This window comes from Lactuca serriola, chromosome 8 (genome assembly GCF_051521515.1).
Source record: "Lactuca serriola cultivar US96UC23 chromosome 8, Lser_US96UC23_V15, whole genome shotgun sequence".
Classification (NCBI taxonomy): Eukaryota; Viridiplantae; Streptophyta; class Magnoliopsida; order Asterales; family Asteraceae; genus Lactuca; species Lactuca serriola.
This window is the reverse complement of record NC_136415.1, coordinates 124,522,543-124,542,145: the sequence shown is the minus strand read 5'-3', so window position 1 is coordinate 124,542,145 and position 19,603 is coordinate 124,522,543. Positions and strand designations below refer to the sequence as shown.

Here is a 19,603-nt window from a genome sequence, read left to right as displayed (position 1 = left end):
TGTTTTGTTGGATCAACTGCAAGTTAGATTGAAAATAGATGAGACTCGACTACTTGTCCTATTTGTTAGGATAATCTCGAGACTATTTCTCATATTTTTTTTCTAGTGTTTGTTAGTTGTTCAAATTTGGAATTGCGTGGCTAAATGGCTGACATTTAGATTTATCGGTTTTTAATTTAGTGGTAGATATGATGGATTGGATTGACGTCAGATCAATGGCAAGATTGGAAAGATTGATTATTGACTCCATCTTCATGGTTGTTATTTGGGTTTTTTGAACTTATTGGAATGCAATTTTATTTCGGCAATCTAAGTTTAAGAAGCAGTTTATTTTTTATAGTATTGTAGATAACTTTTTCAATGATTTTCTTATGAAACTCTAAGACTAGGACTTATTGGGTTGCATGGTTGCGAAATCCAATTTTACCTTTTTATATATATTTGCTAGCTTCTAGCTATAGCTTTTTCTCGATTAGTTTTAATATAATGTTGCTAAAAAATAATAATAATAAAGGTTCAGAGATTACATTTAATGAACATGTAAAATAGATTAAAAAAACAAAAAATGGTTGGTAATCTTACCCCAAAAAATAACCCACTGGCCGCTCCAATAATAAAAATTAACATAGATGTTACTAGTTTAAACTTTAAAATTCCGTAGGAGTGGTTCAATTTCAACAGTGACTAGTCAACACATAAAAAGCTATCGGCTTTAAGACAAAAAGAAAACAATTTTTTTGGGTTTGCATAATTGCATACTAATGAAGCTGCGTGATTTCCTCGAACACTTTTTTGAAAATTTAAACAATAAATTGGCTTATATTTGGCATGATAAAGTGGATGTCACTTTGTCAAACAAACGTTCTGTTTCACACAAATTAAAATAAACAAAAACGTGATTCGGTAAGGACAATATTATTTTGTAAAAACATGTGATAAAGTCATGTGACAAAAAAGATCATGGTCACCGGATAAATTCTATTTTGACTTGTCAAGTCAAAGGTTAAATTGTCTAAAAACATTTTAAACTTTGAGTTTACATATTTACATATTTTATAATATTATCGGAAAAACTTCAATAAAGGAATAGCATAGTGAGCAGTATGATTTGGGAGTTGGTGACAGTTGGCCCAACTTATAGAGGTTCTTTGGTAACCTCTTAATAGTTTGATTCAGAGACAATCTTTGAATAGTTTAACCATTAAAAACGTTTGTGCGGTTTAAACATCTTAATGAATCAAAGGCATTATGTATCATAATGGTTTAGATAAAACCTTTATTATGAACCCCAAATAAAAATCTTATATGATGAAAAACTATCGGCTAATAAACTATTTAGGTAAGTTACATGAAATAACATGATCATAAAAATTCATATCTAATCACAGCATAACAAATTATTTTAAAAAACTATTCAAATGAAACGGATAATATTCCTTCATTAACTAATGAGAAGATGCTTCCATAACATGATACCAAACAATCACAAACTCAACAGTACAGGTAAAAGAAAATCTATGAGAAAAAAGTCTTGTTTGTTCGTTATTTGAATTCTAAATACAAGCTTATATATATATATATATATATATATATATATATATATATATATATATATATATATATATATATATATATATATATATATATATATTCTAATAAATGAAAGTTTTTTTGCCACATGTCATCTTTTTATTTATTTGGACACATGGCATTTTATAGAATTTTTAAATTTTATATTTTCCACTTGTCATTTTATTGTATTTTTCATTTTATTAAATTAAAATTTCACATTTAATATGTAAGGTATTTATTAAAAATGATGTATATATGTAATGTATTCAATACATTAAAGCCTCATTAATTTTAATAATTCAAAAAATTTCTTATTTTTCTTACAAATTTAAAATCTTCAAATTGTTAAAACTTCATATTTATTTTTATTTTTTTAAATAAACTCATGTAATACATGGGTCTCACACCTAGTATATATATATATATATATATATATATATATATATATATATATATATAAAGAGAGAGAGAGAGAGAGAGAGAGAGAGAGAGAGACTTCAATTGAGAAAAAAAACTTGAAATGAAAGAATGAATACGGACCAGTCATTTGAAATCTGCCGCTTAAGCGTTCTAGCATACTGGGAGGACGACTATGAATACGAATAAGTATATACTTATTCATTTATGAATAAATATGTGTTTGTTCCCAAATGATTATTCATATATGAATGACAGTTGGTGACAGTGGCAATGGTGGATACGGTTGCGGTGGCAAGGATGGTGGTAACAGTGTTGGTGGACACGGTGGCGAAGGTGGTGGTGGACATGGTGGTGGTAGACATAGTGACGGAGGTGGGGGCGGAGGTGGCGAAGATGGCAGTGGCAGCAATGGCGGTCAGCGGACACATGAAAAGCATAAGGAGTTGAACAATTTTTTAAGAGTTGCACTACTAGAAAAAAGAAAAACTCATTTTCAAAGACAATTTCCGTCACAAAATCTGCCACTAAAAAGGTTACACCTATATGTTTACATTAAATTTATACTTATTAGGATTTAATTTGAAGAATTTCCAACAGATTTCTGATAGATTGGTGACGGATTTTGACGAATTTACATTAAATTTTTGCACTTAACTATAAAATTTAAAGGGTTGTTCGTACCATCCCGGAACACCATGTAGCTCCGCCCTTGAGTGGCAGTGGATAGGTTGCGGTGGAGAGGGGAGGTGGTGAATTTATATATAAATATATGTAAATTTATATTCATTTCCTCATCATGGTCGTGCCGGTAGGACGGAAGGTTTTGCAGCAAGATATGAATGAATTGAATTGTTTGACATTAATTCTCCTATTGTGAACGTTTTTTTCAATCGAAATCTATATAGGATGTTGAATAATAAGGTTTGTACTCTTAACAAAATAAAAAGTACTAATTATTACGATGATATATACATATATTTGTCCAAAATCATGAACCTGACAATTTTATCAAAGAGTAATCTTATGTCTTTAAATAACTAAGCAACAAACTTACAAACATCATGTTTTACGTAACATACACGAAAACATTACATGAAAGGCTGCTTTCTTATGGTTTTGATAGATAAAAAGAGTGTATTTAGATCATCACTTTTTATGTGCAACCATCTTTATTTCCGTGAGTGCAAACTCGACATGGAAATGATAATTGATCGAAAATCATGCCAACTTTTACGTAAACATCACAAACCACAACTATCAACTAACTATTAAATTTTAATAAATAACAAGAAACAACGATTTATATATACAACTTTTCAATATATAACATATTGGAGTTGATCTAACTTGTAAAAAAAATTGTTAATCAGCATTCTCTCCCATTATAAACACAGCCCAAATCCCAAAAACACTTGAAACCTTCTCCATATAAATTGATGTTTCATGATCATGGCAAAGATGATCATGCATAACGACACCATGGATGGCAATGACATGGTGATGATGCACATGAGTTTCTTCTGGAGCAAAGATGTTGTGATGTTAATCAATGGGTGGCCGAATGGGAAATTAGGTATGTACATACTGGCTTTAGCATGTGTTCTTGTCCTCACCATTGTTGTCGAGTTTCTGTCAGTTTTTCCAGTCGTCAAGCTGCAGGGAAGTAGTCCCTTCATTGGTGGATTGATTCATGCTACGTTTTATGGACTACGAATGGCTCTTGTTTATCTAATTATGTTGTGTGTGATGTCGTACAATGTTGGCGTTTTTGTTTTTGTGGTGGCTGGACATGTTATTGGGTGTTTTTTAGTCAAATATCGGATGATTTCGAGGGCGGCTTCTAAATCTAGAATGGAATTGGATCATGTGTAATGGTTATATATGGTGTTTGAATTTTTGTGCATTTGATCAAAACTTTCACTTCGAATTAGAAAGAAATGTACAATTTTTAATGCAAAACATACAAGTTACTATAGCACTCTTGGCCAAAGGTAATCTGCCCGAAATAACAACAAATGTGTTTCATAAAGAAAAAACGAACATATCAACGCCATATGAACTCTACATAGATGCAGTAGCATTTAACTACGCCGAGATTAATGATCTAATTAAAAAAAGTTTAGTGACTTACTGAATGCAATTAAATCATAGTAGTAACTAAAAATGCAAAACAATAGTAGTTGATTGGTATATATTATATAGTGACATTAATTCTAGATTTTTTTTTAACAATTTAAACAACAATATTCCAATTTGTTTTACGAATTTATGCATAAAATCAATTTCTTACATTAACTTTGAGTCTTATGTTAGAAAACCAAAGTATGTCTGAGTTTTGTGTCACATATTACATGGATGACATTTTTAAGGGGAATTTTTGGGATATTTACAGATATAACCTTTACGAATGAAGAAATCAATAATATTAATATCAATTAATTTTTGAAGTGTATTGAAAAAAAAAAATCATTTTGTCTAAAATGGGTCATTTCAGTCCTATGAATATATACTGTGTATTTTTTACTCATTCGCATCAAAAAATATTTAAAAAGCGTTTTGCTTATGTTCGAAATTGTCATTTGGAAGTTTCTTAAATCAACATTTGTCCAATCAAATGTCACATTTTAAGTTATTTTATATTTATTATTTGCTATATTTCTTTAAAAAAAATAGTTTTAAATAAAAAACGAAATGTTTTCTCAAAACTCCAAAATTATATATCACATTTTGGACTTGTTCTAGGTGAAGATTAGAGAAGGAAGATGAAATTTTGAAACTATATGTTTCATTGTTTTGAAATTCCGATTTTTTTTTTCTTCTAACTGTAATCCAAAATCAGAAATCCGGAATGCATATTTTTTTTTCTTTATAGAAACTACTTTAATGGGGGAACCATTATAACCGGGTCAGTTACCCAACAATTGTCGGGTACAAAATGGATTAAAATAAATCAAGTTATTTGCTTTAAATTTATCTTCAGACGTGCTTGGTTTTGTTAATATCCTTTTTTTATATAAAAGTTTTCCATTATAACCAGCTTTATTTCCCAAATGTAAACTTGACGTGGAAATGAGAAATGACAACAAATAGACAACCTATAAGTATCAAGTAACTTATATAATATATTAAGTTGAAGACGATGAGATAAAAGAGGATATGATAATTTTCAAAGAAAACATTATGACCCGCCCAATAGAGTTTGGATTTGGTGTGGTAGATATAAACAAAGCTTTTTTTTTTATATGTGGAGAAATTTATTATAATAAATGAAAGTTTTTTTTTTTTGCCCCATATCCTCTTCTCATTCATTTGAACACATAACATTTTCTAGAATTTTTAAATTTTCTATTTTCCACTTGTCATTTTATTGTATTTTTTATTTTATTAAATTAAAATTCCACATTTAATATTTAATATGTAAGGTAATATATATGTAAAGTATTTATTAGAAATGGTTTATATATGTAACGTATTCAATACATTAAAGTCTTATTAATTTTAATAATTCAAAATTTTTCTTATTTTTCTTATAAATTCAAACTATTCAAATTATTAAAATTTCATATTTATTTTTTTTAATTAAACTCATGTAATACATGAGTCTCACACCTAGTCAATACATTATACAAAAATAAGAGTAGACGGAAATTTGATGTTTGAAATACCAAAATGTACGTAATATACAAGTAAACAACAAACAAGAGGATCCCCTTGAGAAAGTTTTGTCACCTCGTGCTTATTTAAGTGGGGTTTGAACTCGATTAGAGCAAGTTTTTTTTTTTTTTTTTTTTTTTATAAATGTGGATCCAAAATACTTATCTGTTGTTGTATGATGAATGATTGAGCAATGATAGAAATTTCACCTTTATTTATTATGTTTCCAGTTTTAAGGAAGAAGGTAAATAAATGTTAAAAGATTAAAATTATGGATAAGATGTAGGATTTGGGTTGGACATGACTGAGTTGTTGATAATATAGCATATATTATTGTATAGAAATAGAAATTACAAAATGGAACATCTGTTTACCCCCAAAGACTTGAATAGATTCATACCCCTTGTGAATAATCGTGAAAATGATCCCATGCGAGCAGGAGCAGGAACTTCTTCTGGTGCATCAATGTCCTCGTCCTGCTCAGAAATCAAGGGTTCATGTGCATCATCATCATTTTTATTTTCAATTACCCCAACCTCTGATATTTCTCCAGGCTTCTTGTCAAATAGTCCTTTAAATTGCTTGCGTGCCTTCTTTTCTACTTCCTGTTTGTTGTTCATAATTCATATTATTAGAATAAAAATACATTAGAATTTATTTAGATGAAACGGGTGGATATTTTAAATTTAAAATATATAAATAAATAAACGACCTGTTCTGTTTGCTTCAGTTTAAGAAGAGCTGCCTTTGCATTGACTTCGGATGACTTGTCTATGCTCATCATCTAGTTTCAAGCATCAAACAACAAGTGTTTTGTTATACAGTTTTATATTTACTACTTTCATGAAATTAAAAATAACAAAAACTCACTCTGTTGAAATCTCTTCTTGCTTCCTCAAAATCGCCAGTCTCCATGTATGCCATTCCTCGACGATAAAGTGCCTTCACATGGACAGGATTTGCATCCAATACCTGCACATACATTATTTATTAATATATATCACCATTCAACAATCTTCTTCTTTTTTTATTTATTTAATAATAAAAAAAAAAGTAAATTACTTTATTACACGTCTCGATTGACTTTCTACAATCCCCCATCTTCAGGTAGCAGGCAGCCACGTTCAGATTCAACAGATTCTTTTCATGCATGTTATCTTATTAGCAACCACTCTTGGTAAATAAATAAAAGTTAAATTAAATTATTTTGTAATAAATAATGAAGGAGGCTCATTCATACTCTTGTATTTGCAAACTCTTTTCCCTCCTCATCATCTTGAGGATTTACATGATTGAATTCACGTAGAACCTGCAACAAAAACCACAAATTAAATCATAATAAACTCAAACACACTAATTTCAAATTCTTTAATAATGATGTTGTGTACCTTATCATACTTGGCTTTGGCAAGAGCAAATTTCCCTTCTTTGAATAGTCTGTTACCCTGAATAAGAAGAAACATCAAACTGGATAAAAAAAAAAAAAAAAAAAAAAAAATTAAAATGCTCAACACCTGTAATCTAATTGTTAAAATACATACCGTGCTTTTCGTGTTCTCAACATCATTCATAATAGCTCTAAAATCCATACCAGTCCAATCCTACATATCATACAGATGCATCAACTCAAATACTAAATACTAAATACAATAAATTGGTTTACCTTTTGCATTTCAAAACCAAGAAGCTCAATCACCCATTCAACATAAGCACCTTCAGGAACATTATCTGGCCTACTCACACAAAGATTACTTCATTTCATAATTACATATTTATGTATCAAGTTATCAGAAATTTACCTGGTGAACTTGTCATATGCATAATCAGGAGGACAGGTGACACGTGATACCTCTTCAGGCAACATCAGCCGAACACACATCTCAAAACCTTCAGGTACCTAATCATAATCACAACCTCATATTACAACAAAACTTACAGCAATCACATTTTTTATTCAAACTCTCAAACTCAACTTACAAGCCCTTCCCCTGAGGAAAACTCCAAAGGTTCACCATCATTATCAACTTTTGTATCATAAAAAACTGTCTTTTTTTCATCAAGAAGCATGCCCTTGTAATGGACACGCAGTCTACTGTCTTGAAGAGGGCAATCCATAGGAAATTCACCTAATTTTTTCAAAATCACATCCACTGTCATTACTGGTATAAACCAAGGACTAATATGCAATTTATGTGTTAATTCAAGGACTGAAACAGCACCTTTTCCATCTCTTATTCGACGTTTGATTAGACGACCATCTCCTAGCACATCACGCACCTGTACAATCATTACAAAAAAAAAAAAAAAAAAAAAAAAAAAAAAAAAAAGTGGAAAATTTGTCTTTGATTTAAGGACGATGAAATATATAATTTGAAACACTTGTAATAACATTTCCACACCTGAATAAAATGGATGAGCTCCACTTCAAAGTGAGCTTCTTCAATACCTTCTACAGAGGGCAAAAGTGGGCTTTCACTTAAGTACTGACTTGTTACATAGATCACTGCTTTCTCACCACGTGACATTGTTCCTATACCCATTTCAAGACCTTTAGGTACCTGATATAGGAATAAAAGGAACACTTTATTGGGTACACATGAAAGATATAGAAAAAATACAACTTTGAAAAAGCAGGAATCTATGCAAACAGAGAGACCTCGGATTTTCCAAAAGTAAACAGAATTGGTTCGCCTTTCATATGTAACTGAAGTGATTGTCCATTCCCCAACTTGGCAGAAATCCTGGAATTAATCACACAGCCCACAAGTATATCAATGTTGAAGCCATTTCCGAAATAATTAAAGAAATAGAGATAGAAACAACAAGTGAACCTGGCTTTTACTTCATAAAGATCTCGTGGATTCTCCCAACTTTGTGCCTCATGTAAAACCTGTCCCCAGTAAATGGCATGTTCAATTTAGAACTTTTCAATTGGAACAAATTGCTGATGAAGTCCCAAATTCAACTGTGGAGAAGTAATGCAAACAAGAGATTGAGGATTACATACCTTCTTCATTACTCCAAAATCTTCGGTTACAACCTGAGAATGTTATAAAAAGCAAAAATAAACAAGTTATGATATCAAGTATAAATAACAAGAACTATTAAACCCAAAGCAATCTGTATATAGCAAACTTAGTGTACAAAATAAAATTTGTAGCTCTTGCCTTGACTTTAGAAAAGTCTATCAACTCGATCTCGAAATTAAGTTCAGCATCCTTGGGAAAGCTATCTGAAACAGAGACTGGACAATCATCCTCACCATAATGCAATTCAGGCTTCATTTTTAACTGAAAAAAGTTAGCACAAATTCTGTTAAAGATCAATAACATAACAACATGAATTTATACAAAGAATTTCAATGTAAAGAATGTACCCTTTCATCAACAAGTTAATACGATACAAACCATATCCATAAATACATCACCACTACCAAATACTTACCATTGCAACTTCACCCTTCAACATTGTTGGAAGTCCTTCTAACAGCCCTAATATCATCTTGCTCTTACCCAAAACCTGCCTTATTGGAGTGCCTTTGCCTATAACAAGGAAATCAAAGAGAGCATCACACACCCATTTGAGCAGAGAGAGAATGAAAACATATAAAACAAAATCATTCAAGTAAACAATTAACTAGGGCATTGACAAAGTATAACTTCATTTATATCAAGCAGATTAACAGAACTAATCTGTCATTGGATAAATGAGCGCACCACCAAATTCTGAGCGAGTAGACTCAACAACCACCCCATCTAGAGTACGAACAGTAGAATGATATATGACCTGCACAATGAATCTCATCAATAACATGTAGATGTGCTCTTTCAATTGTTACCTAACATAATTCAGTTCATATGACGGGTGAATTAGGACATAATTAGTTCGATCGCTATTATTTCAGATTATTCTACAATTGGCACTCAGTGGTGTCGGTTAAGAGTTAAACTATCTACGCCCCAACTTCAGATAGCATAACGATACTAGAACATAGAACATGAAATAGGTATGTAAAAGTAGGAACTAATTTCGAACCTGATCACCATCAGAAGGCATAGCATCACCACCGCCTGGTCTTATCATAGCCTTCATCAAACCTCCTGGAACCATCTTTTTTCTCCTAAAATTGAGGAAAAAAAAAAAAAAAAAAAAAAAAACAGAAGTTCATTGTTGATATACATACAATCATCTTAACGAAACACATCATCAGATTCATACATCTAACTACTACCTCTTATCATCCTCGTCAGAAGATGTTTTCTTCTTCTGCGGCTTGAAATCTTGTTCCGCATCTTTGACCACAGCCATTGGAGATTAGGAGTTGGTTTTAGTTTTTGAAGTGACGGAGGAACCTAGGCAGAAATTTGCAGAGACGGCAAACAGACAATTATCGCCTGTAATTCGAGCTACCAATGTATTAGGTGAACGGAAAAGATTGTTAAGAGAGAGAGAGAGAGAGTAGTCGGCGTTTCAGTTGAACTTATGCTTGTGAGTTGTGAGTAAGTGAATTAAAAGCCCCCGTGTTACCTTACAATATGTTTACTTTTTCCCCATATATGCATAAAAAATCAAACAACTAATAGGCAACAACTAATAGGATTTTAGACCTTGTTTGGTAAGCTGCAACTAATCGATAAAATAACTTATTTTTCGAATTTTTTTATTGTTGTGTTTGGCAAGTCAAATAGTAGCTTATAAGCTAGTTGTTTGAAAAGCTACTTATACTAGCTTTTTAGAAGCTTTTTAAATTTTTTCCAAATATACTCCTTAGTTAATTATAGGAACATATACTCTTAAATGTTTATCTATGTAATTTTATATATAATCCAGATAGCTTTTCAACTAGTTTTACCAAACATCAATTTTTATCAACTAGCTTTTTATTTAATAGCTATCTTTTCAGCTATCAGCTAGTACATCAAGCATAGCCTTAGTATTAAGCTACAAGTAACAAAAAGTTTGTCTAAAAGTAAAAATTATATAATTTACATGATATAAACAAAACCATTTTAACCAAACAACCCAAAATCATGAAATCACACATGGCAAATATGGCTATGAGTCTTGATATCTAAAACACCAAAAAAGCACAAAAGTGTGTTTAAATCATGTTGATCTCGCAAAGAAACATATCAAGAAAGTCTAATGATTCCCTTAATATATCCCCTTCTTTATCCAGTAGAGAGTAATACCTCCTATTTGTTTTAGGGTTTTATAGATCATATAATATGTATGAAATATAGAAGCAAGAGAGCTCGAATCAGCCAAATGTCATTCCAAATATATGTATGCTCATTGTTTTTCTATATCATATCATACCAATTTGGCAATTTATTTATTGCTTTGACCACTTGTACACAAAGAGACACCATTCGATTATATTTACTAAATAAATCATTATATGAACCCAAATTCAAACATTATAAAATGACAATGCATAAATTAATAATAGTATATGAATCAACCTCAGATATACAAGGAACCAATCAAATATTTATGTATTCATATGATCATCATGTATGATTAAAATAGAGAAACCTCACATGAAAAAAAATGAACTGTCACTTTCTTTGTCTATGACAAAAACGAGAATTGAAGTGAAAAACGGAGGCGCATGCTAAAATAAAAACGATTTAAACTATTTATAATCCTAAGGTTTAAAATCTGAAGTCCTTAAAACTAATAGGTCAAAATTCAAAATTCATCTATAAAACATTTCAATATCCAACAACCATCACAACCATTAATATTTTGGATCGATTTGACTCACAAAGAATTTGGATCCTTAACAAACCCAATGCCATTAAGATAAAAAAAATTGATTGGTAGCAAATAACAATAAGACTAAATTTCAAAAATGGTCCATGTGGTTTGCAAAAAGTAGCAAGTTAAGGATGTCTTTCATTAGGGTTACACAAGTGGTCCCTAAGGTTTCCAAAGCCTACACGGATGGTCCTTGGCTTTAATGTCACCAACCTACCTCCATTAGAGGGGTACACGTGGCCCTCCTTTAAAGGACATTTTCAGCCTTGCACCCATGTCACCTCTCTTCTCTAACAAAAGCAACGTACATCTTCACCCCCTCCCCTCAGCCATCCTCATTTTAAACCCTCAGGATTTAACCTGACTTCGTACTCTTCTTCATCTTTCTTGTATGCATACTCTCAAAACAACAAAATAAATAAATAAGAAAATAAATAAAAACCCTAAAAATGGTGTTTGTAACTGTGGCAGCCAACAAGAATGGTGACATCATGGATGAATTTAAAACAGGGAAGGAGGTTCAGGTCATGCTCGATGAATGGTTCTAATTACATGTTTATCAGATGGTATGACCCACCGATGTGCTACAGGTCGGTTGCAGTCATTCATGGACTTCTACGCTCTCTTAATGTGATGTGTGATCAAGCAAGGATTTGGAAGTGGCTCCTAATTTTCACTTGGATGTTTTTCTCTTTTATGCTTTTAAAAACTAAAAGGTTAGGGTGTTTTGTGGGAAATTCATTATATTTTTTATGTAATCTCAAAGATGGAAATTTTGATGTCGGATTTCCCTGACTTATGTACGTGGCTTATGGTGTATGAAATGAAGAAGTTTGTGTTTGTGTTGAACTCATGTTAAATGAAATGGTATAAATCTTGCGTTGATGTTTGTTGTAACGTCCTAAAATTATGAAGTAAAAATTTTATTTTTTTAATTCAACTAAAACATTAATTATCTTAAGTCAACATTCAATATCTTTTTTCTAAATATTCAAAAGTACTTTATAAAAAATAGTTATCAGAGTACAATCCTAAAATCATCATAATACGAAAACATGGGTGGATGCATTGCGATCAAGTTGGGTCTTTCCCTTTCGAAACAGAAGTACCTAAAACCATAACCATAAAAACCGTAAGCACAAAACTTAGTGAGTTTCCCAAAATACTGTATATCATACATACCATTAGGCCTATCTCTCACATTGGGCCCAACCCACATATTAGGCCCAATCCACCATAAGGGGCCTAGCCCCTCTTGATCCATGGGTCTAACCCAACATACAAATGGGCCTAGCCCAACATGTAATGGGCCTAACTGTAACACCCCATAATTTTATTTATTTTTTTCAAACAAAGTTTAATGTTATGGTTTAACCCAAAGGCAAGGTTTAACAAAAGAAAATAAACATTTAACAAATCGTCAGAGTTTAAACACAATTTCAAAAAAATCTTGTGGGTGTTACTAACATTGTATCAAATAAACCATAGCAAATAAATCAAGATTTAAAAGATCAAAGTCAAATGTAACTTTGTTGGATTAGTGTCTAAGCTCGTAACCATATTTGGTAAGTACTTGACCCGGTTGTGCATGGTCCTTTTGGGTTGCTTTCACCAAAGCAACTTGACTGGAGAAATGATAGAGAAAGAGGTTATTATGGTTTATTAATATATTACAAGAATAATATATTAAAAGAGAAATCATATTTATTTAGTTGACATTGGTCAAGAATTAATTTTGTGATTAAAAGAAGTTAACTAAACTAAGGGGGCTGAATTGTAATTATGTGATAGTTGCAAAATAGGGCAATGAATGCCCTGTGGATAGGGTGGACGAATTCTAGGAGATAAGGCCTTAGAATTCGTCCATGATAAGGTTTCTAGGGTTATCCTTTGGACTGCTTGGTGGGCAAGCAATTAGATAAGGATATGGATTGAAACCCTAATCCCTACACCTATATAAGGATCCCTTGGCTTAGGAAAATCGGCCACTTGATCCTAGAATCTCCTAGAGCTGATTTTCTACCTCTCCCCTCTCTCTTTCTCTTGCCTCTCCATTTGCTCTTGGTGTTTGTGACCCATTAAAGGTACTACACTTGTGGTACTTGCTTTCAAAGGCAAGAAGATTGAAGATTCGAGTTGTTATTACAATATAACAACAAGAGGTATGTAATCCCTTATATTATCTAAATTTCAAAATACATAGGAGCATGCTAGGGTTCTTCTTGTGTTCATAATATTGTGTATCTAATAGTGAAAACATAGATCCAAATCTAGCGTTGCATGAACACATAGGATTGTTTGTATAAAATCCATAAAACTTATGCTCCAGTAAGTCTCCCATGGACTTCATTACTTCTAGATCACTTCACACCTTTAGCTATCACCATAGATACACGTGTAACAACATGACTTTTCAAACAAATTTTTCAATTTAAAAACTCATAAACAGATGTCTCATCATTAATTCTCAAAAACAACCAACAAGTTTTCAACACAATTATTCAAATCCAGGATCCACAATCATAGCTCAATATCAAGAGTGTGTGTACAATCACACCGGTGCCTTCGTGCGATCCTTGAAAGTACCTGAAACACATAACACATAACACGGTAAGCATGAATGCTTAGTGACTTCCCCAAAATACCACATACAAAAAATTCGCCACTCGAGGCTATACTCTGTAGGACCCTCCGGCCCATGTGTCTCAGCGGGACCCTCCAGTCCCCTAGTTCGTTGGACCCTCTGGTCCGGTCTAGCTCGTTGGACCCTCCGGTCCGGTTTGATTGAGAACCCTCTGGCCTCATAGTTCGTTGGACCCTCTGGTCTGGTCTAAGTAACAATAATATAGCATACAATATATATATATATATATATATATATATATATATATATATATATATATATATATATCACACAATCATGCATAACTCAACAAGCACATAAGACCCTCTGGTCACACATAACTACCACTCTAGGTAAGGTATAGTGAGAAGACTCACCTCGGGTAAACTCGAGTGATCTCGAACTCGAAACACTGATCTAGCCTCCGCCTAATCACATACAAAAATTATCTCTAATTAATAATGGCTCTCAAAGGCTAGACTAATCCCTTCATATGCTCTCTCAGAAGGGTAAAAGACCATTCGACCCCTCCAATGGTCCAAAAGTCCACTTGTTGACTAAATCCTAAAAGTCAATGAAAGTCAACCCTAAGGAGTACACGGCGCGTAACAACTCAATACGCTAGGCGTACTCGGATGCTATACATAATCGGGGACACTCGAACCCTACGCTGCGCGTACTGGGATTACACCCAGTGTACGCCAAGTTTTCATAATCTTCATGATTTTGTTCTTAATCGATTAAGAGACAAGCTCATATCCCAGATCTTGTCACTCTAATGCCTCTTAATCCATAAAGTCAGTGACTTTATGCCTTTGCATGGCTGTAAAGGTCATCATCATCCAAATCACACCACTTCTTTCATTAAGGAGCTCATATCTCATGCATGGCTCACTCCTAATGTCCAAGATTGAATTTTTATGGATCTATATCACATTATACACTGAATATGGGCAGATCAAGGTCTATGGAGCTCTTTTACTCATAAAGTCTCCACCTTTGGGACAAAAACCCTAGAAATGGTCCATAATGCACAAATCAAAAAGGTTGAGAAAGCTTTGAGCTTTTTACCTCCAACTGATGCTCCAACCTCAGAAAGCTCAGATCCAAAGCTTGCCCTCCAACTCTAGCCCCTTCAATTGCACCTCCTTCTCTTTAAAAGCACACAAGAACACTTTCAAGCTCAACCACACTCACACAAGCTCTAGAACGAGGGATAGGGCACACTTAGGGTTTCGCTCTCTGGAAATGGTGGCTAAAAGTGAGGCCATAACGTTCCTTATATAGGGCTCACCCCTACCATTAGGGTTTCAATATGAAACTAGTACGCCCAGTGTACACTATGGTATGCCCAACGTACACTATGGTACGCCCATCATACACTATGGTACGCCCTATTGGATAAGGTGTCTAAGTCCATAACTATTTCTGGTATGTACTTAACCTGAACCGGCATGGTCCATTTGGGTTGCATGGCACCATGCAATTGGATAGACTAAATGAGAGAAATAACACTTATGGTTTATTAATATATTATAAGTTCTAATATATTAATAATATTATTTAATTGGTTTGATCAAGAATTAATCTAGAATTAATTAAGTGATCAAATTGTAACTAATTAAATATATGGGTTGATTATGTAAATCGTCCATAACTTATATAGTGGGCTAAGAGGCTCCATGGATAATCAAGTTGGGTTAAACCCATTGGATGCTCCATGGAGGCTCCATGGGAGTTACAAACCCATGGGTCATGGAAATGAAGACTCATGACACATTAGGGTTTACATGGTGTAACCCTAAATGTGTCAACACTATATAAAGCTCATGTTTCTCCCAAAATCGGCAACACATGCATGCTTGAGGGCTAGAGCCGATTTTTAGAGTGTTATACTTTCTCTCCAAGTTTACTCCATAGCATTTGGTGTTGTGTGAAGCATTTGAGGCATCACACTTGGGTGCTAGGCTCATAAGGTTTCAAGGATCAAAATCAACAACAAGGTATGTAGTTCTATCTTTCATTCAAGTTAAAATTGTTCCCCATGTATGCTAGATAGGATCATAACCTTGGAAATCAACTTTGCATGATAATTAGACAAACATAGATCCAAGGTTATTAGGTTTGCATGCACACTTAGGAAGTGTTAGAATGCTCAAAAACCATCACGCCCAGCGTACACTATGGTACGCCCAGCGTATTGGGTAGCCTCTGCGTCAAGAACACACTCATGAGTACGCGCAACGTACTCTCCCTTACACCCAGCGTACTGAAAAGCCATACATTCTTTTCAAGGACTAATTTTGACAACTTGAGGAAAGAAAAGGATCAAAGAGATGTACCTGAATTCCAGGATGTTACAATTCACCCCCACTAGAACTAGACTTCGCCCCCGAAGTCATGCTCCGCAAACAACTCTGGATACTGCTCCCGCATCTCTGACTCTGATTCCAAGTCATCTCGGACCCTCTCTGATGTTGCCATTGGACCTGAACCAAGGGTATTTCTTTGTTCCTCAAAGTCTTCACCTTGCGATCCATAATCACGATCGGTCTCTCAATATAATTCAGGCCCACATCCACCTGAATGTCCTCTAGTGAAACCACTGACGTCTTATCGGCCACACACTTCCTCAATTGTGACACATGAAAGGTGTCATGAATCTGACTCAGCTCTTCAGGTAGCTATAAACGATAAGCTACCTTACCCACTCTAGCGGTCACTCAGAAAGGACCAATGTATCGGGGGTCCTAGCTTGCCCTTCTTACTGAACCGAATCACACCATTCCACGGGGATACTTTCAGGAGAACGAAATCCCCAACCTGAAACGATATGATCATGTGTATGCCGAACTTTGCTCGATGCCGGGCGGGGCCCGATGCTGGCGGGGTCCGATGTAGTAGGGCGGGGCCCACGATTCTGTTTATAATTTTCAGTTTTGGTTTCAGGTACTTTTGGTAGCAAGGGGAAGAACTCTGGATGATTGCAGTGCACACACCATTTGTTCAGCCTGGGATGTTTATACTCTGATATATTTGATAGATATTATGATATTTTGAGATACATGGTTTATGACTTTTATGTGATGGATGATATTGATGTTTTTTACTAATAAATTAAAAACGAAATATTTGGGCTATATTTTTGGGATGTTTCATAATAATCAAGAAGAAAGCAAAATATAACATACCTGTAATAGCACCTAATGAAACCCCAGCTTCCCCCGACCGACACTGTAATGCTCGGCTCCTCGCTGCTGGAGCTCCTGCCCTACCCTCATGACCATCAGTGATCCTCAAATTAAACCATCCCTCAACATTAGACGGTCAACTGTATTGTGGCCCACCTAGTTTCAGTGAAAACACATCGGATCTGACCCACGTGGGTAATCTCAACTAAAATGACCCATATGACCACAATTGAAACATCCTCAGCCCGTATCTCGACATCCTCCCTCATGGGTCCTCCCACACTTGGCACAACGGATCCGACCTTGATGACCCCTTGAACGTGAATCCTGAGTCTAGGGCCTCTTCACCTGGCCCACTGAAATTTGAGTTTGTTATGGCTTCGTCTTCCCGAGGTGATCCAAATCAATCTCACGCTCCTGGGATCTAACAATCATATCATTCAGGGTCTCATAACTTTACAGTATTAAGAACTACCTGATGTCATCCTTCATAATGTTATGATACCTTACCTTCTTCATCTCCTCTTCCAATGCATACTGCAGAACCAACAAAGCTTTCTTCCGGAACTTGGCAGTGATCTCTGCCACAGTCTCGGTCGTCTGAAGAAGGTCCTAAAACTCCCTCGCCAACTACTGCACCTCCATAGCTAGTGCAAACTCGGCCCTAAACCGGGTCACAAACTCATCCCAAGTCATCGTCTCCGGGGATTCGCCTCCCAAAGTGAAGTCTATCTCTTCCTATCAATCTCGGGCTCTGACTTTTAGAAGACAGGAGGCAAATCTGACCTTCGATCCCTCGGGGCAGAAACTCGTCCTGGACTTGTTAGCCATATCCGCTAACCATATCCTACTGCAATTGGGTCCTTCTCCCCAAAGAAATTGGGAGCTCCACAAGCACGAAACTCATGGGAAAAAAGAGTGCGAGCTCCAACAAAAGCCATAACCTCAGTACAGAATATGCCCAGATGCTAATCTAAAATCTCCAAAATCCCTTCCTTGACCGTACCAAAGATCATAGGAGTCAACTCCAAAGTACCGCTGGTAATCTCCGACGAGATGAACTCCCACATCCGCTCATCGATCGGCTCAGTACCTACACCTGAGCCGGAAATAGAACCTGAACCCCCTTCCCGAGTGCTAATCACCATACTGAAAAACAAACATGCAAATGATAAGAACAAACCCAAGAATCCTCATCCTACAGACTTCCTAAATTCTCCAAGACTCTCCCCGATTTGAGTATGAATCCTGTGCTTTTAGTAGTATACTACCTTCCACACCTATCCATATTTCCCTCAAGAATTATCCCGAATCCTCCAAGTCACCTTCTCAAATTGATACTCCAAGCACTTGCTAAAACAACGCGAATAAACCCACTGAAGCACTTCTTAGGCTTTCCTAGGTTTCCGACCTCACCCTGCCATCAACTGCTGAAGAATTCCCCATAATGTCAGTTAACCACCTCATGAATACAATCACATGCAACAAAGCTTACATAATCCTTCGAGTAAAAGACTCATCCCTACAACGATTAGACTCAAACGAGAGTTGCACAATAGGGTCAAATCCATCGCTTTGAGATTATTCAACCTTTGTCACATGTGACTTAACATATTCACTTAATAGTTAAATCGCATCACTTAAGAGTTCCACAAAGAACAAAGCAAGCAACATTTTTGCAGTAGCACTCCAATCCATAGAATAAACAAAGAACATTCAAACTCACATACTTCAACTCATGCTCGGAACTTCCACTCTCACTGTCGGTTTCCTTATGCATGCAAATGATACACAATACATATCAACTAGACTGTCGAATAAAAGACTTTACCCTAGGACCATAACCAAACAAGGAACCGGAAATAAGGCCAAATCAATCATTCTGGGGCTATATGATCCTAATTGTATACAATTTTTAAAGCATACACTTAGCAATTACTGATACCAATACATATTCCCAATCTAGCATCGCATCCAATGCTTCCTAGGCTACAAGGAATCACATATAAGTCCAATCTATTAGGCAATTCCTGAAAGTATCCCGAGCCTCATACTAGAATGTGATTCTCATAACATGTAATCATAACAAACATATATGGGTATTTTGGGAATCACTTACTTGAGCTCGGCCGAGTGCACGCATCACACCCCCTTGTCTTTATAAAATCATTTTAGAAATGTATTCCTTTTTTCAAAATCTTTTTAGAAACTCATTTTCTTTCAAAAGATTATTAATTCATCAGTTTGAGTTCAAACATACCCGAGAGTGTGCCTGAATCCCTCAAACCAAAGTTCTGATACCAACTTGTAACGTCCCAAAGTTATGAGGTAAAAAAATTCATTTTTTTATTCAACCAAAATATTAGTTATCTTTAAGTCA

The 19,603-nt window shown here is 34.6% G+C and overlaps 1 protein-coding gene and 1 pseudogene across 2 annotated transcripts; one reads left to right on the top strand and one right to left on the bottom strand.

The window, feature by feature from the left end:
* Positions 1–3,441: 3,441 nt before the first annotated feature.
* On the top strand, positions 3,442–3,864 carry LOC145067364 (copper transporter 6 pseudogene; annotated as a pseudogene).
* A 2,027-nt stretch (positions 3,865–5,891) lies between these two features.
* On the bottom strand, positions 5,892–10,151 carry PAS1 (FKBP-type peptidyl-prolyl cis-trans isomerase family protein). 2 transcript variants are annotated; one of them, XM_079015730.1, is made up of 20 exons: positions 9,878–10,151; positions 9,682–9,766; positions 9,363–9,432; positions 9,091–9,188; positions 8,814–8,936; positions 8,654–8,686; positions 8,478–8,536; positions 8,303–8,387; positions 8,046–8,204; positions 7,866–7,923; positions 7,624–7,772; positions 7,446–7,543; positions 7,310–7,379; positions 7,188–7,247; positions 7,035–7,091; positions 6,887–6,955; positions 6,709–6,786; positions 6,517–6,618; positions 6,359–6,430; positions 5,892–6,251 (listed from the first exon to the last, which is right to left on the bottom strand). In XM_079015730.1, exons 1-20 carry the CDS (start codon positions 9,952–9,954, stop codon positions 5,997–5,999), a joined length of 1,857 nt encoding a protein of 618 aa, XP_078871856.1. In that variant the 5' UTR covers positions 9,955–10,151; the 3' UTR covers positions 5,892–5,996. The 2 variants fall into 2 exon arrangements, with proteins under 2 accessions (XP_078871856.1, XP_078871857.1); XM_079015731.1 differs by lacking the exons at positions 9,363–9,432; positions 9,682–9,766; positions 9,878–10,151 and adding an exon at positions 9,335–9,354.
* Positions 10,152–19,603: the final 9,452 nt, after the last annotated feature.

Bases quoted from the DNA above. Each gene is read 5' to 3' on its own strand.
- PAS1 (XM_079015730.1), bottom strand. From the start codon at position 9,954: ATGGCTGTGGTCAAAGATGCGGAACAAGATTTCAAGCCGCAGAAGAAG. The intron at 7,248-7,309 runs GTAAACCAATTT...TATGATATGTAG, and splicing joins TTGGTTTTGAAATGCAAAAG to GATTGGACTGGTATGGATTT. The intron at 7,092-7,187 runs GTATGTATTTTA...CTTCTTATTCAG, and splicing joins TTGAGAACACGAAAAGCACG to GGTAACAGACTATTCAAAGA.